The sequence below is a fragment of the Ruditapes philippinarum genome, unplaced genomic scaffold (genome assembly GCF_026571515.1).
Source record: "Ruditapes philippinarum isolate M1 unplaced genomic scaffold, ASM2657151v2 ctg13_1_1_1_1, whole genome shotgun sequence".
NCBI classification, from domain to species: Eukaryota; Metazoa; Mollusca; class Bivalvia; order Venerida; family Veneridae; genus Ruditapes; species Ruditapes philippinarum.
In genome coordinates this window covers 173,226-200,000 of record NW_026856696.1, presented here as the reverse complement: position 1 = coordinate 200,000, position 26,775 = coordinate 173,226, and the positions used below count along the sequence as shown (strand labels likewise).

Sequence of the window (26,775 nt, the reverse complement as noted above, 5' to 3'; positions counted from 1 at the left end):
AAACAAAAAGTACCATTCCGCTAACAATCCACACATACAAAATTATGGTTTCTGCTCAAAATATGAAATATGTATAAAAATCCTACCCTACCTCACTCATTTTCAACACGTGTTTGATCATTTTCCAACTTAGGGAGCCTGCCTTATTAAAAAAAAACTCCTTAAAATTTACCCAAATCAGTGCCTGTTTTTCAAAGTTTCCCAAAATTTTTAAAGAAGTTTATTGGTTGATCTTGAAAAATATTAAATACTTTTACCGTCTAGTTTTGAATTAATTACACTTTTAAAACACCAGACACCATATATATTACTAGATTTAGCATCATTTATCCAATAAATACCTATATAAATTAAATAATCAAAAGTAAACAATTTTTCTTCCCAAAAGTGATATGAGAGATACATAAATAATGTTAAAAGAAAAGAAAGAAAGAAAGTTGACCCTTTTGGGGTTTGAACCCACGCCCCTTAATTTCAATGTAGTGTAACAGTAGTATTAGCCTATTTCAATACTCTTCAAAGCGAAGGTAAGCGTTAAGATGGTCATACCTTAAAAGATACCATGTGAGGTTCTGGAGCATTTTATGAAAAAACCCTCTAGGATACTATACAGTAGACTACGACGAAATAAAAAAACCTGGCCAAGCGTCAGTCATTTTTACACTACTAGTATATCATGTATACCCAGCAATCCAACAAAACAGTCGGCACCATTAAATTATAAAAGAAATAAATTGTACATGTTCATATTTTTTAAATACATATAAAAATAACAAAGTTCAATGATTTATTCATTTTATTAAAATGTAAAGGTTGTTTTGTTTTGTATATCCTTCCCAAAACGTTTCATTTAGAAAATCTTCTTATACAAGTACCTTAGCAACATTATTGTCAACTCAATCAAAACATCAACCAAATATATCAGGATTGCAACAAAGCCACAAACAGGCATCACCCATCTATCAAACAAGAAAAGAAAGAATGTGCGTTTTAATAAATAATAACATAGACGTATCTTTCAATATTTAAGAAATAAACAAGGGGTCGATTTCTTTTTTTAAATTGTATTTACTACCACAGATAACCCTTATATTAGAAGAAAATCATTTAATGTGTGTGCTTACGCTATTATATCGGTAATTAAATATTAAACTTTTCGTATAGATATCGTATTGTCTACAATGGCGGCTCCTATAATTTTGAAGGAAATTCTTTTATTCATTTTTGTCGATATTTGTTGCAATCTTTGAGGTTTTAGTAAATAGTTTTGTAGTAGCGTTTACGTGTTTTTTATGATAACCGTGTTAATATTTAAGGCATCGAATTGATTCATTGCAACGAACTAATTTCAAGCTTGTATCTGACCTCATCTCTTAATCCTTCATCGAATTCTGATAAATTAGTTGAATACATGTATTACACCAGAACAAAGTCACATCACCGACATCTTTCAATTTGAGTATATATATTAAAAGGATAGTTTCGAAACTTTTCTTAATAGAACAGTTCAGTGGAAGATGGATTGTTATTTCCCTTGTGATAACAAAATTCAATATTTCATTCGTGGCTACTGGTGGTCCGTGATGATCCGGAAGTATAGCTTTGCCGGCTTCATCCTAAGCTCTGCCGGCACAAATCGGGGATGGTCCTGGGTATGAGAGCCTCGGAGGATACCGGCAGAACCCCGGAAGATGACAATGGAGCTACGATTGATCCCGGTAAAGCCCCGGCAAAGCCCTGTTAATTTCAAAAGAATCAAGACAATTCGCCTTGATTGCACTTGTTTGTATTAAAATTATTTCCATTTCCCTTCTATCCATTCTTGCTTAAGGATTTTTCAGAAAATCATCATGAATTACTGTTCTGGAATAATAGATATTATAATAAATAAAAATTATGTATCAATGTAATCATTTTCGCGCATTTTCAATCCATCGGGGTTTTATCGAGGCTCTGCCTGGATCGTTCAGGGCTCTGCCTGGATCGACCGGGGCTGTTCTTGGGTCAACCGGGGCTCTTGCAGCGTCATCCGGGAACGACCGGGAACGCACCGGCATGAACCGTAGCTTCACCTTGGCTCAGCCTGGATGATACGGAAATTACCGTAGTGCTGCCAGGGTAAATGTGACTACAACAATAATTTCACCCCGGATCGTCCCGGATCATCCGAGTAACTTCCGGGAGTAAGCGAGACCTCAGCTTTACTAATACACCATATATTTCCTTTGTGTATGGTATAGGGGTCACATAGACTAAGGGAAATGTCATAAATAGTCATAAAAATGAAATTTATTACATTCAATATCTCGATAAATATATTATCCTCATTAATGAATCAATTCTTTTTCATATTTGGATACAATAACTTCTTTAACAATACATTCATTTACGCATATTTAAGGTCAGGTTTTGTTTTTTTTTAAATTACTCGTATTTTCTGTTTTCTTGACGGATTTCTTTAAAACTTGTACGCAATAATGCTTTTCACAAGACGTTAAATTTTCCGACCTATGTGTAAACTTGACCTCTGGGTAGCCTGGAATCTTGAGATATGGAAACTTTTAAGTATGTCATATTATTATCCTCCGCCGATTAAACTGACAGGGGATATTGTCGGACCTTTTAACATAAGAGTTATGGCCGATGGATAAGGATGGTTATGTAAACAGAGCATTATTCATTTGATTCATGTCGATTCATACAAATTATTTAACAATATGCGCAGAAATTGGATGGGTTTAGGTGTAGGTGGGGGTCGTGGGGGTTGAATTCCTTTCACTTTGTGACCATGGCCGTTTTAAGGATAATTAGGAGTTACAGTCCGGACAATTCAAATTTTAGCCTCCTTTAACTTGCATGTGTGAAAATACGTACCGATATGTCTCATATTTTCTGTTAAAATTTCGTTTATAGTAAGAGTGGTTGTAAAATAGGGCTTGAGAATTTCACAGCACATTTTTGTGCCATTTCACAAATGATCAGTTAGATTGGCGATTTTGAGTTATGTTTTTCTACAAACGAACTTAATAATATCTAATCGGCTCTTCTATATTTTGATATTTCATATATAGTAACAATTCTTATCATGTCCTTTACAGGCTCGAAACAACTGTATTGGTGTAAACACACGTACTAGCAATGTAAGACCATTTTCGAACAAACGAAGGAAACTCTTGTAAAAATATTTAGTTTACCATAAATGGAAATGTGCGTCAGATCAACCATCAAAATTCACTGTTATGACGGATTAACTGTGACAAGATGTAAAAAAATTAACATCAGAAAACCCCTTCTCTATTACAACATCATCAGCTTTTTGCCATTGTATATTTGTATATTACTTATGTCAAAGATTTTATTTGAAAGAGCAAACTTCAGCATCAAAATAGCAAGAGCAATTCGTTTTTTATGTTTCACCATATTTCATTTGATTCTGAGGAAAGTCTACGTTGCTATTTCTTCAGATGTAGGTTTACTTACAAGATTTGCAATGTTGGCAGGTCAGATCTTAGATATTTCGAGTTACTTTGCCATAATGAATAAACAAAAACATAATTTTCGTCCAAGGCATTTGAAATTATTAGTTTGATTTGAACCATTTTGACAGCAATTTGTGCAATTTTGTAACTTTGATATTTATAAGAAGTGACTTCCACATCGGTTTTCCAAAACAAAAACCCAAGTCTATTAATTGCTGTATGTGTAAAACCACCAGTTCGATGTTGATGACGTTATGTCATTTGGTTACAAATCTATCGATAAAATATAAAAAAGGTGTAAAAGCATTTCTTAACTCTTGTTTAAATACAATTTAAATATAATAAATATAATCCAAATCGTAAACTCACTATTAAATGTCTAGAAGATACGGTTTACTTATGAATATTTAACCGAAAGCACTATATTAAAGCACACACATACAAAAACACGCAATAGCGCATGCACGCACGCACACAGAGAGAAGTAAACTTGTTCAATAGTTCTCCAAATATCTATAAATGACAAGTAACAATTTAAAAAATTAGACGTCATATGATGCATCAAGTTCTCTTACAACAAAACCAAGTCTTAGGCTACATTTGAAGCGTTACTGTTAGCGTAAAGACATTCAATAAGACGTTCTAGCAAAATAAACACTTGTAAAAACTTCAATTACCTAGAAAGTAGAGCAAATCGTTTTGTTTCGGAGGGGCATAAATTGCGTCTATGCAGTTGTTTTTAAGGAAAACAATGAGTCATATTCAGTGTAAAGAGTGTATGAAATTTGATCAGTTTGACATATCGATTTCTAAATTAACAAATTTTGTAATAGAGTTACCTAGTCCCCCGCCTCAGTGAAGTTTTATATGAAGCATAAAATTGTGCTATTTTAAAAAGTTAAGGTATGGATCTCAGGACTTTCAGTCCAAAATTATGATCAATGTTAGATCTGCAAAAGCAACAATAGATTTATTAAAGAAGCAAAATGAAACACGGAAATTAAAAACCTATCATGTTAAGCTTTGACCTCTAATTGTGACCTTGACCTTGGAGATAGGGACACAAGTGTTACGCATGACATATAATCTTATCATTGTGACTATTTGTGCCAAGTATTTTCAGAATCCCTTGATCTATGAAGAAGTTATGAACGGAAAATAAAATATACCATGTAACCATGTTAACCTTTGACCTCTAAGTATGACCTTGACCTTCGTGATAGCGGTGCAGGTGTTGTACTTGACATATTGTCTTATCATTGTAACTATTTGTACCAAGTTATTATTCAAAATCCTTGAACTATGAAGAAGTTCAAGATCGGACACAAAATATACCCTTTAACAGACTATGTTAATTTTTGACCTCTTAGTGTGACCTTGACCTTGAAGGTAGGGATGCATATGTTGCGCATGACACATTGTCTTATTATGGTGACTATTTGTGCCAAGTATTTTCAAAATCCTTTGATCAATGAAAGATTTACGGACCGGACTCAAAATATACCCTTAATCTTTGTCCTCCAAGTGTGACCTTGACCTTGGAGATAGGTGACCAATTGTTGGCCATGACACAATGTCTTAATATCATGAACAATTATGGCAAGTACATGTATTTATAAAAAAAAACTTTAAAAAGTTATAGACCGGACACGACATATACACCTTTTTACAGTACATTTTTTCCATAGCAAACGATGTCGCATTTTGCGCATTCGCATTCTGCGTAGTGCAAAAGCACCTTAAATATAGACAACATTTAGCGTAGTAGAAGGCTTTAAAAGACGTGATTATAAGTCATGACACCTAGAAAATAGAAGATTTTGGATGAATTAAAGCGGTAAGTACTTAAAACTTGAATTGATATTTAAAATACATAGATATACAAAATTATCGGGACTAATAATTCAATGACCAACAGTCCTCTGTTCACGGTATCATTAAGTGACTTTTTATACGCCCGTTTGAAAAACGGGACGTATTATGGGAACGCCCCTGGCGGGCGGGCGGTCGAGCGGGCGGGCGGCGTCCAATTTTGTCCGGAGCATATCTCCTACATGTATGGAGGGATTTTAATGAAACTTCATAGAAATGTTCACCACTATGAGGAGCAGTGTCGCGCACATGAACCAGGTCTCTAGGTCAAAGGTTAAGGTCGTGTCGCATGCAAAATTCAGATCCCTGCAACCAAAGTCAAGGTTACACATAGAGGTCAAAGTTCAGATAAAAATTTGAAGATGTGTATAGGGACCATTTAGTCATCATTTATTGATGGATTGTAGCACAAATGGTAACTATCATGACTACAGGTGTGACACATTTAATTTAGGTTAATATTTGCAAGGTCAAGGTCACTGGAGATGATTAAATATCCAGATGTTGTCCGGAGCATATTTTCTACATGCATGGAGGAATTTTAATGTTACTTTATAGAATTGTTCACCACCATGAGACGTAGTGCCCTGCACATGAACCAAGTCTCTAGGTCAAAGGTGAAGGTCACAGTTAGAGCTCATTGAAAAATGCTTGTCCGGAGCAAAACTTCCACATGTATAGAGGGATTCCAATATTACTTGGCACAAATGTTCACCATTGTGAGGCGGAGTGTCGCGCGCAAGATTCAGGTCCTTACGGCCAAGGTTAAGGTCACACATAGAAGTCAAAGTTCAGATAAAAATATGAAGATGTGTATATGGACCATTTAGTCATCATTTATTGAGGGATTGTAACACAAATGGTCATTATCAAGACTATGGCTGTGATACATATAATTTAGGTCAATATATACAAGGTCAAGGTAACTAAAGATGATGAAATATCCAGATTTTGTCCGGAGCATATCTCCTACACGCATGGAGGGATTTTAATGAAATTTCATAGAAATGTTCACCATTATGAAAAGCCATGTCACGCACATGAACTAGGTCTCTATGTCAAAGGTCAAGGTCACACTTAGAGCTCATTGAAAAACGCTTGTCTGGAGCAAAACTTCTACATGAATAGAGGGATTTCAATATAATTTGGCACAAATGTTCATCATTGTGAGGCTGAGTGCTGTGCATAAAATTCAGGTCCCTGCGACCAAGGTCAAGGTCACATATCCTGTGCATATCTTCCCTACTGATTTGTTTTAAGGTTCATTTAACAACACAGTGTCAAGAATAAAAACTTGCTTGCTAGATAACACTTATCCATAATGCCTCCATCTCCATCTAAAGCTTTCGTAAACGGGCGTATTTTGTGACTATGGCACCCTTGTTTATCAGTAATTTAAACTGAAACAGCAGGGTGTTAGATCCAAGTCTTGAATGCAAGTATCATATTCTCTTGAACTGGATAGTGTAGACACCCTACTTGAATGGTTTTTAAAGAGAAATTATGTGACATCCATGAAGATAATTTCTTGCAAGAAAATTAGAACAGGTTCTATTTTTCTACAAGTTTTTGGCTGCCAAGACACTGATAACACCAGTTTGACACAAAAAATGTGCCCGAAGTTGTTATAGTGCTGTTATTTTTATTATTTTCTGACTTTTTGTTGTTGATTCAGTGTACATGACCTTTGAATTTCAATAAAAGTTTACAATGTATTGGTCAAAGGAACAAATCTATACGCTGCTAAAAATAAATACATTGTAAAAAAAATAAAAAAGAGCTCTTTTTCAAGTAGAGTCAAAATGGATTTAAAATGATCTTAGTGAAATAATTTAGTGATTAACTTTCATCAAATAAAGAATTTGCATCAAAATAAATTTTTGTCACATTTTTTTCAATTTTTTTAAAAGAATGTACGCATTTCATTTACTCCATTGTTTTAGCTAATTGCATCATTTTCCCGCCTTTTTTATTCACACATTTTACAGAAACATGATAATATTGCAAAGACAAACGTATAAATCCTGGGCTATCTTAAGAAGACATTTCAGTAAAAATTGTGAAAAAATGTTGAAAGGGCCATTTATTTAGCTTATCTAAATGACATGTAAAAACTTGAATAGGTGTAGACACGGCCTTAAAGATAAACATGTGTTATTTGGCGGGAATCAATTTTGCTATATAAGATGTAACAAATTACTATTGAGTAGAGTTCTGATAAAAGTTGTTCAGGGATACATAATTTTCTATTCTGGATGTTAACTTAAATTTGGATTTATTGTGAAAGTGATACTTAGAATTGAATTACTTTGAAAATGTCTAATTCAGTATTATTTGCTGATATTTGGAATTATTAAATATTCATCATCTTTTGGACTTGTTCACTCCTAAAAATCAAACTCTCATATAATGTTTATTGTATGGCGGAGTTAAAGCATACAAAGGAGATCAGGGCAAATAGAAATATTCTCCGCCACATTGAATATAGCGCCGGACCCCGGGAAATGTTAAAAGTCAATTTGTGAAAGCAGACTTGAAACAATGTGAGTAAACTGTTTGTTATGATAAATTCAATTTGAGAATGGAATATGCTTTATGAAAATAAACAAATAGTCAGTGTATTTCCGTGGGATCTGGGTTAATTTTTTTGTTAACGGAAGCGAAGGGAAATTAAAAGGTATAAAGATAAAGGTTGTTGTTCGATGAATACGAGACTGTGTAAAAGACTCTTGCTAGTAAGGTCATTGCTTGTCTAAAAGTATGAAAGTGTTTATCTAGAAACTGAAGTAAATAAACAAACTGCTTCAAAATGACTCACGTTAATTTGCAATACGTAAAGGTCGTTCGGACAAGATTTTTTAATGTGCTGGACAAAGAAGTTCAAGCTGGATTACGTTTGTTGAAAACAGATCTTGAGAACATATCGTAGCAATATGTGAAGTTTGTTGAAGAAGAAGTGAATGAATGTCAATTAAAAATAAATTCATATATTAAAGCTTTAATAATCAGTCAGAAAAGTTATCACAAGCCTTAGGTGATGAAATGACACAGCAAATTGTTGAAAACGATTGTACTTTATCGGAAAAGGCATGGTCAGTGTTTTATAAGCTTCATCTGATTACCAAAAAAAACTGAAAGATCTTGAAGCACCTAAAGTAAAGGAACAAAGTACTCCTGAAACTAAACAAAGTGCTGTACAAAAGATGTGTGACTTCAAAGTAAACTTCATTATGAATTTTTCATGGATCAACAGATAATAAGTGAAATTCAAATGCAAATACAACAGGAATTCTTTGAACACCAAAAGACACAAACATAATCACAAAAGGATGCACTGAAGCTTCCAAAGATAGATATACTTTCGTTCAGTGGAAATCGGTTACAGTGGACAGAATTTTGGGACTCGTTTGAAAGTGCCATACATGGTAATAAAAGGTTATCAAATATTGATAAATGCAACTGTATGAAAGGAAAAATAACTGGTGAAGCTAGAAACGCAATAGCGGGACTTTCATTGTAGAATGATAATTATGACGTGGCTATTGAAATATTACATAAACGATTTGGAGACAAATGGGAAATTATTGATATTCACAGATTTAGCCACAGCACGGAATACAACAGAGAGTCTTAGATACTTATTGATAAAGTTGAACGTCATCGGCAGAGTATTGAAGTGTTAAATGAAAGTATATATCAACATGCTTTTGTGTTGATGATCCGAAGCAAAATACTTAGTGATGGTTTCTTGCAGCTTGTAATACTTAAAGGTGTAGACAAGAAATGGTCGATACGTATCTTACTTGATATATTACGGCAATATGTTGTGTCGAAAGAGAAGGCAGATAAAGATAAATTGTAAACGTCAACTCAATCAAATGAAAAGATGCAAGGATTTCAAATATCAAAATCAGCTTTTTTCCAGAGAAGTACAAGAAAAACAAGCTACAAAACGTGACATAGCAAGTGCTCTAGTTGTGAGTGAATAGAAAATTGTTCCTACTAAAGATTGTAGAGTCTGTGAAAAAGCTCACTGTAGCGATAAGCGTAATAAATGTAAAACAATTGAAGAAAGGAAGAAGCAACTAATATGTAGTTGTTTCAGATGCCTAAAAGATAACCATATGGCAAATGACTGTAAGAGTACAAAGACATGTGTATATTGCGGAAAAGCAAATGTGCATCATAGAAGCCTATGCGAAAATAAATTTCCAAAACATTCAGTAAAAGTACCTATTCATTTTTCTGGGGCAGTAAATAATACAGAAAGAAAAGTTGAAAAGTATGACTTCTTTCGTCAAACGAAACGGTCTTGAAGCAGACAGCTTTGCAGAAATTAAGGAAAGGAAGGTGATAAATGTGAACAAGTTCGTTTGATTTTAGATTCAGGATCGCACAGGACATAGTTACGAAGTCACTGGCAGAAGAGGAAGGTGAGCAAGAATTACATCTGGTGACTTTTGGAAGTGAAAAATCAAAACCAATTAGAACGAAAACAACTAGAGTAAAAGTCAAATTGAAATCCGGAAATTACATGAACCTTACAGCAAATATTGTGCCTATTGTAAGTGGCGTAATACAACGCAATCCGGTAAAAAAGGAACAATCACAGCGATAATATGAACTTACACGAAATCTTATTCTAGCAGATACCATTCCTACAGAAAAAGAGTTCAGTTCAATTGATCTTTTAATTGGAAATGAAATAATTACTATCTATATATAATTGAATCAGAAATCTTTTAGTGAATTCTGGATTAAACCTGCTCTTGTCAAAGCTTATAACTGGAAGAACGAATGTTTGCGACATAGTAGAAAATTCAGATGATATCAATTTGCTGATCATCCTTTTTGAAATACGCTCGGTGAAAATAGTGTATTAACTGATGCTGATAAAGTTTTGCCAATTACACCGAGCTTTATAGACTTCTGGAACATTGAATCAGTAGGAATTACAGATAAAACTGAAAATACTGATGATTAAAAAGCTATGAGAAACTTCAAGGAGACCCTCAAACGCGAAGACGGACAATACCAAGTTACATGGCCTCTGAAAGAAGATATATCTGATCTCCCTGAAAATAGTGGATTGGCTTAAGGGAGATTGAAATCGCTTATTAATAAAATTGATAAACAACCGGAGTTACTGCAAAAATACGATGCTGTGATTCTGGATCAGTTGGAAAAGGGTGTAATTTAAAAGATTGATCGCATGACAAACGACGGAATCAAACATTTCATCCAACATCATGTTGTCATTAAGCCACATAAGAAAACTAAATAATTGAGGATCGTCTACGATGCGTCAGAAAGGATTAGAAAAGCTTATAGAAGCCTCAATGAATGCTTATACAGAGGTCCAGTACTTCTACGTAATCTGTGTGGTATGTTCTTGAGATTTAGGATACCAAAGGTAGGAATTGTTGCTGACATCGAAAAAAGCCTTTCTGCAAGTAAAATTACAGCTGTCGGAAGGAGATGCAACCAGATTCTATTGTTTCAAAAATTATAGAGAACATGAAGTTGACGAGGACCATATCAAAGAATTAAGATTCCGACGTTTACCATTTGGCGTTATATCCAGTCCTTTCTTTCTACAGTCGAGTGTCATTTAGACTCATACGGAACATATTTAGCTGATGAAATAAAAGAGAATATATATAAGGAAAATTTAGTAACAGGCACATACACTACTGAAGAGGCGATATCTCTATACAAAAGTGCTAAATCAATGTTCAGTTACGCAAGAATGCACGAACGAGAATGGATGAGTAACAACAAAGAATTTTTTTTAAAAAATAGCAAAAGAGGATCTATCATATAATGAGGTCATACATGGAATACGAAAACGACAAATTTGCTATTCAAATATCTGAACTCATTAACGAAGAACTTTTAATGACAAAACGATACGTGTTCAGACAACACGCTTCTGTTTACGATCCTTTGGGAATGTTTTCACCCGTTACAATGAGAGGAAAAGTATTACTTCAAAAGGTCTTGAATAAATGTCTTGATTGGGATGATAAGCTAGATGCAGACGGTAAAAGTGAATGGCTAATTAAAGATCAAATGGGATTTGATAAAAATATATTGTGTGGCATTAAAGAGATACGTATCATTGTCTAACCAACGGAACCAACGGAAATTAACAACATATGTGTTAGTATGTTTCTGTGATGCTTCAAATAAAGCGTATGCAACATCCATCTTTTTGTAACAGAAGATATTCTCTAAAACTCGGATTGCTCCGGTAAAGCGCATGACAATACCAAATCTTGAGCTATTGGCAGTTCTGATAGGCATAAGGTGCTTGAGTTACGTATAAACACAGATTAAGCTACCGTTGGCTTCAAAAGTGTTGTTCTCAGATTCGTTATGTGTGCTCAATTGAATATCATCTAAGAAAGTTCTACCAGTGTTTATAGAAAATAAAGTTAAGGAAATTAGGCGTCAATGTTAGTCTTTGGTACGTGAATACAAAACAAAATCTAGCAGACATCGCTAAACGAGGATGTGATTGATCAAATCTCTGTAAAGACAGGTTATGGTGGCATGATCCAAAATGGTTGTTATTACCAATAGATAAGTGGCCAAACAGAAAATGATAATGTAGAAGAAAATTTTGTGCCTGGTGAAAAGGTTATAGGTTGTTTAAAGAAGTTGAAACTGCCTTTGAGCATTCAAAAGTACCTAAATGTGGTTTCAGTCCACAATGAAACACCATTTCGAATTAACGAATTTAGCTACTCATCAGCAACGAGATTGATAAGAGTCACTGCCTGGTGTAAACGATTCGTGAACAAAATACGTGGTTAGAAATGTCTGAGAAGTTATATTTCTAGTGAACAGTTAGCTGAAGCAGAGTGCTTATGTGGCAACAATATGTGCAAAAGTAAAGATTTTCAGATGTTTTTAACTCTATTGCCTCAAAAAAAAACGAATAAAATAGCAAAACAATTATATGTTTCTATTGATGAAAACGGTATGTTAAGTTGCGGAGGGAGGCTACAACAAGAGCGCATAAAAAGTTAATGCACAGTGGCATGTCACAAACTTTAAGTGAAATAAGATTCAATATCTGGATTCCGCATGGTAGTGCAAAGTTCTAAAAGAATGTCATGTATGTCGTAAAATAGAAGGAGGTCCATGTAAATTGCCAACAATGGCCCCGTTGCCTAAAGCGCGTGTTTCAGAAACAACTCCGATCTCCAGGACTGGCATAGACCTTCTCGGACCACTCTATGTAAAAGAAAATAAAGAGAGGCAGAAAGTCTGCGTATGCCTGTTTTTCGGTTTCACTACACATGCTATTCATCTGGAATTAGTACAAGACATGTCAGCGACGCTCCTTTTGCCCAACGCAGATTGCGCATTCGCGGGAAAATACTTCTTTCTGTAAAATTTTCATAGCAACGGATCGCGTTGTAAAAAGGTCAATTGCCTAAAATAGACAATGTTGACCTTGAATGAGCAAGTACGACCTTGGCCCTGGAGATAGGGAACTGGTTCTTGCGCATGATACATCGTTTTATTAAAACAAACATTTGTGCCAAGTTATTTCAAATTCCTTTGATAAATGACAAAGTTACGGACCGGACACAAAAATGTGACGGACGGACGGAGCCTATTTCTATATCCCCCATTTTTCTTCGAAAAGGCGGGGGACAGAAAACAAAGGATGGACATACTGTAATTGATCTTTTTAAGAAATTAACCCGTTTCTTGATTCATTGGCAGACCGTTTTCACTCAAGCAATATTACTGATACCTGTTTCTTTAACAATTTTATTACTTAGACTTTGCTTATTTTGATTTAAATTCCCGGTCATGAAGGGAAAGTGTGACCAATGTATACCTGGTGGTTTATTTCTCTTGTTATCAGGGTAAAACACTTTGAATACGTCTTCTTTTTCAGAAGAATTTCGACTAAATCTATTAAAGCAAACTGGTTAATACGTTAACTTTGTTTCATAAACTGAAATATAAACTAAATAATAAACTGAACACTGTAATGTCCCGTGATTGATAGTTGTATCATACATCATTTGTTAAAATATAAATTTAAAATCGATTTTTCAGAGAGGCTCAAAAGTTATTTTTGCCAATTTAAATCATTTTCAGCCCGTTGCCAAAAAAAAATTCCAAAATAACGATTACTTACCGTGGTTATTGCGCTACTAAAACAAGCACAGAGTAAAAGGATTGTAATTTTAATAAAGAAATATATGACGGAGAGTGTCGAATTTGGCGAACATGTTAATCAGTTTTAGAATGGTTGATGGATGGGAAATATCAAAGTTACTGTACATGTATGAAATATACTTACTTGTGCTGAATTAGCCAATCAACAGTTGTAGCTGCCTGCACGCTGAAATCATCACAACTTTCTTTAAATTTAAAACCTATTCTTAAGATACAGTGTATCGCATATAGCTCTTTGTAACCTGCACAGCAGTCTAAGGTTTTTGAAAGTTATTTTGGCAACTTCAGATCAAACCTGCCAAAAACCAAAATGAGTTTTACATCAAGAAATAATCTAAATCTGTCAGAAATGTTACACACCGTGATAATTGAGCTCTAACAGTTTACAGAGCACACGGTTTAAGGATTGCAAAATTGATATAGAAATATCCGAAAAGAGTGACGTATATACTTACATACGCAGTTTGGTCCATTCTTTGTAACAATTTTGAGTTTCTTTGTCAGAAATAGGTATCCGCCATTTGTAATCGTCGCAGCATTCTGTAACTTTAAAACCTACTCTCACGCAACAGTATGTCATGCATAGTTCTGGATAATGGTCTTTTCCAGTAACATCTCTGTAACCTGGACAACAATCCAAGGCTTCTGACCTCTGACCTATTATCATACAGAAATATAACTTGACAAAACACCCTATGCTTCTTAGTCTATTCGTTCATTCAAAAGTAATCATTTTAACCTGATTTCGAATATAATCTGTCTTAGATTAATCAATAATCCGCTTCCCTTAAATGCCGTTTTAGTAACATATCCCTTATGTATATATTCTAATAGCAGATTCACAATGCAAGGGCTTATCAATTTTCAAGTATAACTACATAGGTAATCTGTCACTAATATGTTCTTATATGTTCCTTTAATACTTGCTCCCATTAGGCATTACTTAAAGATTTTTAGACACATCGCAGCCCAGAGTTATATATTGGTGGGACAGGATATAAGATACATCCGTACAATTTATATAGGTTCGCACCTGGATAGAGCCACTACCCTTCCCGAACTACCTGGAAAGTTAAAACACGTCACACAACTTTCTTAAGTGTCGGTGAAATGAACAACATCACACTATCACACCGTACAAACGAAAGACCAGACAGCAGTTCAATGAACTAACAAAAGTGATATTATCACTGCGAAAAATAAGCCTTCTTGCGTTAATAATGGTCCAGTATATTTGTTATATACGGGGACTTCGGGATCCATTTTGAATTTCTTGCTTTGTTGCAAATCATTTCTATTTACATTATCTTAAGATGGCAATACAATGTTTTCTTATCTCCATATACAAATAAAGGGCTTTACAACTGTCTGATTTCATGTGCTGAAGTAAGTTTTTCGTGGAACATGGCTAAAATTAATCATGCGTAAATCCGGTTGTCTCCTCGAAAAGACAAATATTTGCTTGAACAAAACGCATGACATGAACAAAACATATGAATTTTTAGTCTACCTTTTGAAACTAGAAAGCAAGTTTTGATGTTTTCTATGCCTTGCTTTGGTGTAGGTTAAGCGAATGCTTAGCTCTTTATTGAAGCTTTACATTCCTAATGTTAACTTATGCATATCGAATGTCTAAAGATCCAGTAAGATCGGCATTTGAAATGTCCAGCTCTGCATTTGCAATAACGAGCTATGCATACTATATTACAAACCCTGTTATTCGAATGTCCTGCTATGCCAACCAAATGTCAATTATGATACAAGCCTTTCCGGTGATTGTCAATTACACTCATATGATATGCGGTCTATTAGCGGAACTTTGCATGATGTTCGCGGAGTTTTATAGTTTGAGAGAGAGCCGAATTTTGTGAAGGAAACAGTGTTTTATTTTTGTGCAAACAAACTGTAAATTCCTGGTGTGAAAAATAAAGCGCTGATCTATCGTGTGCATATTAGGAAAAGAACATCCCGCACATGCAGGCAATTGTTGTAAAATATAAAATACGGCATCAAATTTAAAGGTCGCTCAAACTTATGTCAACGGTTTGACCAAAATAGCAAAGATGCAAGAAAAGAAATTGTTTATGCAAATAGATTATATTCAAATTGTAAGTCTGCCTTTAATATGGAAAATTTGATTAACATCAGACAGTTGGACAAATTACAGAAGAGCAAATACAGAAGATCACTGTGCTCAAAATAATAAAATGCATAATTTATCAAAAACCCTCCGAAATTATTTTGGGAGGAAATTATTTTTAAAAAATAGTAAGAAAGATTCCGATTGTAAAGTGTTGCATGCAATTCTTCTTTACACATTTTAAAAATTTATAACAGCCAAAATTTATTTCAAATGATGATGCTGAACAGTGTATTAACATTGATGATGTTATGTTAAAATAAGTTGATATGCTAGATAAAGAAATTACTATAGAGGAGGTACATGTAACTATGGCTGTTTCTTCGCTGAATAGGAACAAAAGAGAATAATCTTTTTTTACCTGAAATCTTTATTGAATGTAATGATTTACTATCTCCAATATGGTGTAATCTTTTTAATCAAATTTTCACAAGTAAATCTTATCAACCTCGTCTGAAGAATGTGATCCCAATGAAGTAAATATTTAAATGAGTATTTCGCTAACAAGTACTTTTTTTCAAAACTATGCTCGGTAATCTTGGCATGACTTCGTTAATTGTCAGAGAACAGATAATCAGTATGGGTTTATGATTGTAGAAGTACTGTTGACTGCATATTGGTACAAAATTCTATTATTGATAAGATTATTAAACTTGATAAAACTTGTAAACTGTATTTGTAGATTCTGCATTTGAGGCATTTGATTTAATTTATAGAAATTATATTTGGTTCTAATCAATTGGTATTGGTGTGTCAAGTAAAATGTAAAATTTTTAAGATGTATGTATAATATTGTAAAATTAGGTGTACGACATATTGGCTCATTAACTGACTTTTTTATATATACATGGGCTTGATACAGACAGAGCCATTATCTCCGTTTTTTGCTTATAATGTTCATTAATTATATGCAAGATTACTTAGCTGAAAATAGTATAGATGTTTTAAACATAATGATTGAGTAGTTACAAAATAATATGTTGTTGTTTGCTGAAGATACTGCTTTATTTTCTTTCTCTAAGCAAGGCTTACACATTTTACCTAATAGATTGTATAGTTATTGTAGGAAATGGGGTATTGACGTCAATTAAGAATTAAGTTTGATAATGCAATTTTGAAACAAGTTTAACACTTATTTATTAAGGAGTAACTCTATCATCTCATGGAAGTTTTTTAAGGCTCAAAAAGCATTGTTTACACACGCTTTTAAGGCTCTTTTTCTGAATTTCCTCTCAGAAAATATAAATTAAGATTGAAACTTTTAATTCAATAGTACATGTATAACTGTATAACATTTTTTATGTAACGGATCTGAAATATGGGGTTTCTATATATCATCGGACTTAGAACGCGGTTAATTAAAGGCTCTAAAATAAACACTCGAAATAATGTTAAACAACAAACATACAGTACAGCAGTTTATGGTGAATAAGGTTAATTTCCTTATAGAACGTACAATAAGAATAATTAAGTTTTGGTATGAAATAAAAAATAAGCCTTACTCAAGTATATATAACTATTTAACTATTCCAATTAAGGATATTATTTATATAAAAAGGTTTTGCCATGCATAGCATGAAAAAGCTTTTCGGAAATTACCATGTCCTGGAATGAATGGAATAACTGAGCATCCTAAAGCCTGTTCTGTATTTTGGTATTACTTTTTGTTCATGAATAATGAAGGAAATTCATCTTTTTTTTTCAAAACGTTTTAGTCTATTTTCTGAGTAATTTGGGGTTCGAATATGCCACAACTTGGGGGCTGACCAAGCGTTTTATAAAACATTCTCGTTACTCCATCTTAGTTCTTTGCTTACATTTTAGCCCTTATCGATCATTAAACCAGGTACTGTATATATATTAATATACATACCTGATTAAACACATTAACAGGGGACCATTGGGGAATCGGTCACTTGCCATCGTGGGATGTCTGTACAGCAAGAATAACAAAATGGAACATGTCCCATCCTGTAAATCTAGTATTAAGTTTTACGGTTTCAAGAAATAGTAGCCTTTACACATTTTGCTTTAATTAGAGTTGTACTTTTAAATGAACCACCTTAATGACGTTTCAGAGACAAAATGATTTATTGCATGTAACGTATAACAATATATGATTCTTACCTGTGGAAGTGTGATAGAATATCAGAAATGAATGTTATATGTATTATTCAAAGAATACATAATTAATATTTACGACAATAGTAATCTAAATATGGCTCGTCTTCTAAATTTAGTTATTTTAGAGAATTTAGGTCAAATTTTATTTCAGCTAGTTATTTAAATGCTCATCACACAAATTAGTGAATGAAGAAGGTCGATATAGGAATATTATCACAATCAAGACATAATGTAGAAGATGTTATATGAATTAAGTTGAATCAGACTATCATTTTTGTTAGTATGTCTTTTTTTACGAATTACGTTCAACGCTGTTAGATAGTTATTAAAATACATGGCTTAATATAAATAAATGCAATAAACTTATAAATGTCAACACCCAAAAGATCTGTTCTAGTAAAACATTTAAAATTTGTTTATCTCGCATTGAAGAAGAGAAATGAAATTGTTGATGTATAACAGAAATGTGCATTTCTTAAAATTATTTGTTATATTCAGTATGTATTATATTGAATATGGATGGCTGAGGTGACATGTATGGTATGTGTATGTATCTAAATATGTCCATCTTTTGTGAAAACATGAAAATGCCACTTTAAATTTAAATTGTCATCCTTTTCAATATCATATCACTATTGTTAATCTAACCTAATCTAAAGATGTGTTGGCGAAAACAGGTTTATATGTTTATGCTAATAAATATTTGACTCGACTTGTGTTAATAAGGCTACAAGTAATTCACAGTGTTAGTGTATCTTAATCACATAGGACCCACATAGTGTTTGGTTGGTATATACTGCTTGAAGGTGACCTTTAAATTACATTCAAATCATAACCTTATAATATGTATATAAAGATAGATAAGGTGCATTACTCGGTAAATAGAGAATTTACGATCACCCACAAATTCATGCGAGATTTTCCAGTAATTAAATTAAAATTTCCACAAAGTATACTGCGTTGCATAGCTTATTCAATCCACAATTGATAAACACTAGCTCTATTCTGATTCCCTCAGCCGACTTTAAGAAATTTATTCCAAACCGTTAACTACGGTCACAAAATTGCTTACTCGTACGATATGTCGCAACACCAAATTCTACGGGTAAAATATCAATTCTAAAAGGTGGAGGTACAAATAAACGTAAACAAACAATAACACAACATAGTTTCTATTGCCTCTACATTCGTCTGTTTCGAACGAATTCTTCAATTCAGTGCAGAAATCTGCTTCGGCGAAATTCTTGTCATGTGATAAACCGGTGTATCGAGATCTTTCATTGGTTCTCGCTCAAGGAGATATGGTTCCCAGTATAACATAAGCGGTAAATACATCAGCCGGGTTAATACCACATGTAAACAATGTAAATATTGGCGAAAAAATAAACAGTACAATGTTGTTTATATATTTTCTTGACGATAAAGCGTAGAAAACCAAAATAATGGGTTCACATTGGTGAATACATTAAATGACATACTTATTAAGATTCTAGTTCATCATTGTGTTCTTTTAAATAGAACTCATGTTCTTGTAGGAGGTTGAGAATGAAAATATTCCACTTCGCATCATTATAAATGTATTGGCCCTGCTTAGAGTTGTCACACAAATGACTTTTTTTTTGCATACGAGCATATTTTTTCCTGAGAGATGCCAGATAATACCATGAAACATAACGGATACGTGCCCTTGAAGCATCAGTTATATGTCTTTTCATAATGTGGCTCTTTCCTTATTCAAGAAAATCAACTTTCTCTTTCAGGAAAAACAACCTCATTGCTTCTAGTATATTGTAGTACACAATCATATGGTTATCTGAAAATTCTTCAGTCTCAAAGAACGTAAAACAACTAAGATTATAATCACCACCTGCTCTGTACTCATACACTTCCCTATAAAAGCTTACAATATTTTGTTTGGGTATGCCACATGATGCCGTCTTGTTCCAAGTTAATTTTGTTACAAAACTAGCATTTTTTTCACAAACTTAATTAACCTAGGTTTATCAATACCTCTGATAATTCCGTTTATAATAGTATGGGTTTGTGCCACTTCCTTTTTGTAAGTCATGTTTTGCATGACACTATCAATATCAAATCCTTGTGGAATATTGAAATCTGATGCTTCATTTTCCTCATGAATTATATTCTGTATAACATTATCATTTTCCCTGTCAAATTCTTCCTCATCATGTTCAATATCAATGTCTTCTATGTCAACATTTTTTGGAAAAGTTACATCATTTGTCAATGACTGGTGGTTAACTCAAAATCTATTTTATGGATTTACATGAAACTTAAGGCAGTACCACTTGTTAAAGTTTTTGCACTTTTATTCTCCTATATTTTTAAACCGTTGCAACGCTTTATTTATTTTTTTTTTCAAAAAGTTGATCAAAGTATAGGCAATGGTATTTACACTTCTTTTTAAGTTAAGAATAACAATTTTTAAGTCATGTTAATCTCGTGGAAACTGATAAGTATTTTTTAACGCATGCTTTATAACTGTAAACAGATACGGTGATGCTAATGACCATTCCTGTTGAAATTAAAACAACAATATGTGGGAAAGTAGCTTTAAAATATTAAATAAATGACAAGAGGGTGCATTGTTTAAGAACCATAACCCTATCTATCTTGCTTTTGGAATAATCTGCCCTCTCTATTAAATAAATAGAATTGTAGCATAACTACAAATCCATTTAAATATATTTATCTCTTTCCAGCAAAATGTCACGTTTGCATTCTGATGCAGAAAGTGAAATAGAAGTAAATGCGTTATAAAACACATATAAACTGGAACAAATAACAGGTCTTCTCAGCCCATTGTTGGAATGAGAGTGCTTCTTGAAGGTTTGACAGAACTTTTTTCGCATGTAAAACGTGTAAGAACGAGAGGACATAGTGGTAAATGGCTGACATTATATAGAGGAGTGTCTCTAAAGCCAATGGCACCTATTAAAGCAACTGGACATTCTCTTGAAGATATTGTAAAGCACATAATTCATACATACACTATAAATAAGACAACAGATAAAATTGTGTCATGTCACATAGAAAGCAACTGTATTGCCAATGGTAGTGTTTAAAACAGTATCATTCCATGACAATGGCATCTGGAAACTTAATGTTTTTGGAAGGAGTGTTAATTTGAGAAAGATTGACATTGACAATACATTTGAATATTCTGAATCAAGTATTACCGTTAAATGTTCTTTAGTGCAGAACCTTCATATTTGTGATGGAATTATACACAAGCAATCTATAAAAATGAGTAGGTTTCACACAATGGACAAATTTCAGAATCAAAACCTGCATTAAGAACAATTATTAGATCTGTAACATGCAATTGCGCTGTTGGATTTGCTTTACAAAGCAACACATGTAGAACTTGTAGAACAATGACATTTTCAACCAAATAAAAGTCCATGTACAGGCCAAAGCAATGATATTAATGATCATAAAATTACAAGAATTAAACACCTGCTAAAACATGCAAATACTGAATTAGTTAATTCATTTTCACTATTTCAAACGACCCAAGAGGCAGACAGTGGTCGAAATCATTTATAGGGACATGCCTGTAGATTTTTAACAGAAGTCCACACAGTTATGAACGACTGTTATCTTCAAAGATTCTCTTTCTTCCATCAGCAACAACATTAGTTTTATAAAAAAAAAAACTGAAACAAGATCTCTGTTTTGATCCTTCAATGTTTGAATGGATGTTAGAGGAAGCAAAAAGGAAAGGAATCCCCGAGGAAGGATTGGTGGGAGGATTCATATTTGACGAGATGTCAATTCAATCAGTTCGGAAAATGGTGATGTTGTTGAGCTAGTGGGTTTCACTGACTTGAGTGTGGAATGGGACAAGTGTAACATCCTCAGAAAAGGAAATGTAGACAATACTTAAGAGACTCATATAATGCAAACGCTGTTTCTGGGAGTAACTGGGTTCCTGTTTCCTTTTGCTCTTTTTGTAAGTGATGGTATCCAGGCATCTGAGTTATACAGCATCCTTTTGAAAGTAGTGTAACATCTTTGGACATATGGTTTTCATGTAATTCACACGTGAAAAGACGGTGCAGTTAGTAACCGCTCTTTTATGCATTTGTGTGTTGGTGAAAATTCTAAGTCGAATTATAATTTAAAATGAAATAGTCCAACTACATCACAAACGGTAATTCTCACCAAGGATGTATCACATGTTTTGAAAAAAATCCGAAATAATATTTTGAAGAGTGGAATAAGTCAAACTGGTACCACGCAAAAAAAACACTCGTAATTTAACTTAATAAATGGTTCTACTATACAATGGAAAATACTTGTAGACTGCTATAGATGGGACATACAGAATAGCTTGCAATTACATAGAAAAAACTTTCAAATGAAAACATGTTCCCAGATAATCAGCAGGAAATGAAGAACCACCTTGCAGAGGAAGTGCTCAATTCTGAAATGCTTAATTTATTTACTAGGTATAAAATAGAGTAAAGCAGAATCCCTAAAGAAAGCCCAACACAACAAAATTGAAATGTTGCAGGCTCGGTTTGATTGAACCTGTTCATGGACGGTACTGGAAAGTGCAAGTTACCGTAAAGTACAAGTTACCGTCCACGCCCCCTAGCACCGGCTTAAGCAGAATTCATTATTTAACACGAAATGGTGAAATTTTGAATTTAGAGACATCCGCAGATGTGTTCATACGGCGGTTGTCATTGAACCTTCAATGTGACACAGTAGTGCCATTCCATGAAAAGCGGCGTATGGTCCCCAAGTAAAAGAATGCTTTTGCCCTAAACCACCCAAGTTGAAAATGGCCAAAAAGAAGAAACTAAAAGTACCAAATAACATGGTTACACAACAATAATGTTGTGCTGAACGATATTCAAGGATCGAAAATATAACATCATTGATTAAATGTATGGGGAGACTTTCTACAGCCGCCACACGGCACAAATAACACGGATGTGACAATAAAATAGAGTAAAGCAGAATCCCTAAAGAAAGCCCAACACAACAAAACACACAAGGTGAAAAAGAGGAAATTTTGGATGGTGCAATTAAATTTCTAGAGAAAACATCCCAAATTATCTCAATATTTCGCGATTTTAAACCAATAGCAACTATCAATGATCCCTGACTTGTGACACTAAATGAAATAAGTGTTTGGTTTTTAGAATGGGAAAAATTTGGAAATGAAAAGGATAATAAACCTAAAAAGTTTTGATGTCTCAACATTGTCATGAAGACATACACGCCTGTATCTAATGCTTTGTGCTTCTATGTCACACGGCACTAAAACGGTCAAGCAACATACATATTACCCGTGCTTTAGTCAACTCTGACGTAACAGAAAATATCTTTAATCAGCAACGGTCAACTTACAATTGGGCAAATAGTAACCCCAATGCTCTGCAATACAGAAGAACCATCAACAGTATACTGACAGGTCAAAATGTTGTGTCCAGAAAATCAAATGCAGGACATTCGAGTGTGACTGAAGTTCTCTTCGAAAAAAAATAGGAAAGTAACACCAGCTACGGCTAGCTGCAGTAGTTCAAACTTCAAAGTTATAAGGGTATAAAGGTAAGCGGATTTCGTAATTTTGTAACAGAAACACAAAACCTATATTTCCAGTTTAAACCAGTTTAGGGAGTCATAAGAATTGGCTTTTCAACACAGAATTCTGCTGAATGCAGGTTAAAACAAGAGCTTTCAGAAAGACAGTGTGCTTGACATTTCTCAGTGCTTGACACTAAAATAAAAGCTTTATGAATAAAAAGGACTGACTGACTTAGCCAAAACATTCTAAGTTGAAAAAGGAGCATAACTCTGTCATATTCAAATCAGAATAATGGGAAGTTATTCTATCAATAAAGACATTGTTACGCATTAATATAACTTGACATCCTATCTTAAGCCACAGAATATTTGGTACAGAGATTTTGGATAAGTCTGACGCGTTGCCATTGTTTTCAGACTTATACATACTGCCAGGAAATTCTAAAACACAGTGCTTAATATAATCATCTCGTTCCTGGCAAACAACTTTACTGTATGTGATGTCAGATTATCTAGTGGCCTGTTTTGACATAAAATTTCCATATCTGGAGAAACATAGCCATCAAACACTCCAATGATTGTTTGCAAAAGCTTACTTTCAGTCTGTCTCATATTTTCTTCTAATATTACCATGTGTGTAAAACAGATACTGAAATCATTTGATTCAAAACAATACCGGCCACTGTCCCCGTGAGGTAAATTTTCTACAGGAGGCAATTGCAAGAAGTCATCACAAAAAATCATTTGAATTCCACCAAAAGGACGTTTAGGATCTTGGATCTTGCATACATTGTTGATTGTGCCAAATAACTTTTGATTTATCAATGAACATTTATCTAGAATAATAGTATGTTGTCAAGCACATACTAAAATTTCCTGTTATTCTTCACAACGTCTACAATTTCCCCTGGCCCAGGGCGCCGGTCAGAAAAATTCCGGTTAAGTAATAGAAAGAGCACCGAGACACGAGGCTATCTGATTTGTACGAGGGGGCGTAGCCCCCGAGTATTAATCAGATTGCCGAGTGTTTTGGTGTTCTTTCTCTTTTGTATCATAGTCAAACATAAAAGCACGTTCCCTGTTGTCACAATATGAAACCCCGGCAAAAATGAACCAATGAACGAACATCTGAATATGACATTTCTGTCGCTTTCCCTTTCTCTGTCGTCACAATATGTAAACCCCAGCAAAATTGAGCCAATCAATGGGCATGCTCTGGAGTGCGGGTAACTAATACCCGCACTCCAGTTAACGCACTGTGCATGTATATGTATACGATTTAACCCTGACACATTTTCAACAGAAAGGTCTCCAAACTATGATACAACTGATGGATAGTACATGAATTCCCATCGTATACACAACATGCTATGCCTGTTGCACGTGTTATTTGCACTGTTTTCCCCTTATTTCGAAGGCGATTGACAATTTCTTCTAACACAAAAGATTTTCTTTCCAGTACCAGCTCTACCTAACAGAAGACGTCCTTTGCTGGTAAAAGTTCATTTTCACAAAGAAAAATTTGCTTTTACAAAAACAGCTGATGTATACATTGCTTACTCTTTTCAGATCGCATTTTACAACCATTTCGGTATGAACTTTGTTTATAACGAGAACCAAACACCGGCTTTATCACGTGACCAGAGTTTCAAAATGTCTTCGCCGAAGCAGAGTTCTGGACTGATTTAAAGAATTCGTTCGAAACAGACGAATGTAGAGCGCTTCACGACTACTAGTATTTGCACAGGTAGGTAATAGAAACTATGTTGTGTTATTGTTTGCATGCGTTTATTTGTACCTCCCCCTTTTAAAATTGATATTTAACCCGTAGAAAAAAAATCTGGAAACAAAGTGATCCCTCGGAAGCATTAATCACAACAAAATTACAAGAGAATTGCAGACTCGGTTTGATTGAGTCTGTACACGAGGGATAATGAAAACATGCAATATCCCTCACGCCCCCTGGCATCGGCTTGAGCGATACTCAATTCTCAACACTTCATAGTGCTGGTATCAATGATCCCGAAAGACCAGACAAATATAACAACACTGAAGTTAAGTACGGGGCAACTTTTTACAGCTGCCACACAGCACTTGACACCTGCTGTTGTGAAGTATAAAAATCTGGAAACAAAGTGATCCCTCGGAAGCATTAATCACAACAAAATTACAAGAGAATTGCAGACTCGGTTTGATTAAGTCTGTACATGATGGATAATGGAAATATGCAACATCCCTCACGCCCCCTAGCAGTTGGTGTTGCGACATCTAATACGAGCATGCAATTTTGTGACAGAAGTTAACGGTTTAAAATAAATTTGTTAATGTGGGCTAAGAGAATCAGAATATAGTTAGTGTTTATCAATTGTGGATTGAATAAGCTATGCAACGCATATACTTTGTGGAAATCTTTTTTTATTTAATTAGAGGAAAATCTCGAATGAATGTATGGGTGATCGAAAATTCTCTATTTACCGAGTACTGCCCCTTGTCTATATTTATATACATATAATAAGGTTACTGGTTATGATATGACTTAAATCTCAATTTATGGTCACCATCAAGCAGTATATACCATCCAAACACTGTATTAGCCCCCTGTGATCTTAATTATGTGATAATTGCCTAAAAGAGGAAATGGTTTAACTTTAATCATAATAAGAAGACATTATCTTAAAAGTATGACACACATTTGATAAAATATGAAATGTATTTATCATAGCGACATGTGTATAAAATCAACGATATGATGCATGTGAATTAAGAGTAGCCGCATTTACACTAGGTCCAATGGACCTATAAGTCACCTTATATTGGCAATTATCAAAATGCTGCATAAAGAACCATCATGAATAAGTGTATAAAATTAGTTTATATTATTACTGCACAAATGGAACGATAGTTATTGTAAATGTAAATATATAATTCACTTAATATATCACCAAAATTCATATTTATTGATTTCATTTTTATGACACCAAAGTACGGTCGTTTGTCTAATGTTTAAAATTAGAAATATAACTATTACGCACTTTGTTGTTGAATTTAAGTGAGTTGTTACACAGCACGTTAAAATATTTTGACTAACCCAGTGTAAAGTTTAATAGATTGTAAGTTTTCTCTTTCTGAAAATGAAACAAATTGAAAAGAAAACTTACCTGATTAACTGTTATATCACATAACTTAATAAGAAATGATATAATTACCTGACAATACAAACAATACAACACCGATAAACAAAAACAAGTTAGGCATTCTCATGTACGGATAAAATACTACTAGCTTTTGTGGCTAAAACGAATGCACGAGGAGCATTATGATACAATGTTATCTGCTATCAATGTTTAGATGCGATCGGGTATGAACTATTGATCTTACACGTCGGTTTAAGAT

The 26,775-nt window shown here is 33.9% G+C and overlaps 1 protein-coding gene across 1 annotated transcript; it reads right to left on the bottom strand.

The window, feature by feature from the left end:
- Nucleotides 1-784: 784 nt before the first annotated feature.
- On the bottom strand, nt 785-26,722 carry LOC132747394 (uncharacterized). Its single transcript, XM_060736766.1, has 4 exons — nt 26,589-26,722; nt 14,012-14,213; nt 13,681-13,722; nt 785-959 (listed from the first exon to the last, which is right to left on the bottom strand). Exons 1-4 carry the CDS (start codon nt 26,641-26,643, stop codon nt 851-853), a joined length of 408 nt encoding a protein of 135 aa, XP_060592749.1. The 5' UTR covers nt 26,644-26,722; the 3' UTR covers nt 785-850.
- Nucleotides 26,723-26,775: the final 53 nt, after the last annotated feature.

Excerpts from the sequence above, each read along its gene's own strand:
- LOC132747394 (XM_060736766.1), bottom strand. The coding sequence starts at position 26,643 with ATGAGAATGCCTAACTTGTTTTTGTTTATCGGTGTTGTATTGTTTGTA. Across the intron at positions 13,723-14,011 it reads GAATGGACCAAACTGCGTAT|CGTGCAGGCAGCTACAACTG; the intron begins GTAAGTATATAC and ends TGATGATTTCAG. Across the intron at positions 960-13,680 it reads GATTGGCTAATTCAGCACAA|ATGGGTGATGCCTGTTTGTG; the intron begins GTAAGTATATTT and ends CTTGTTTGATAG.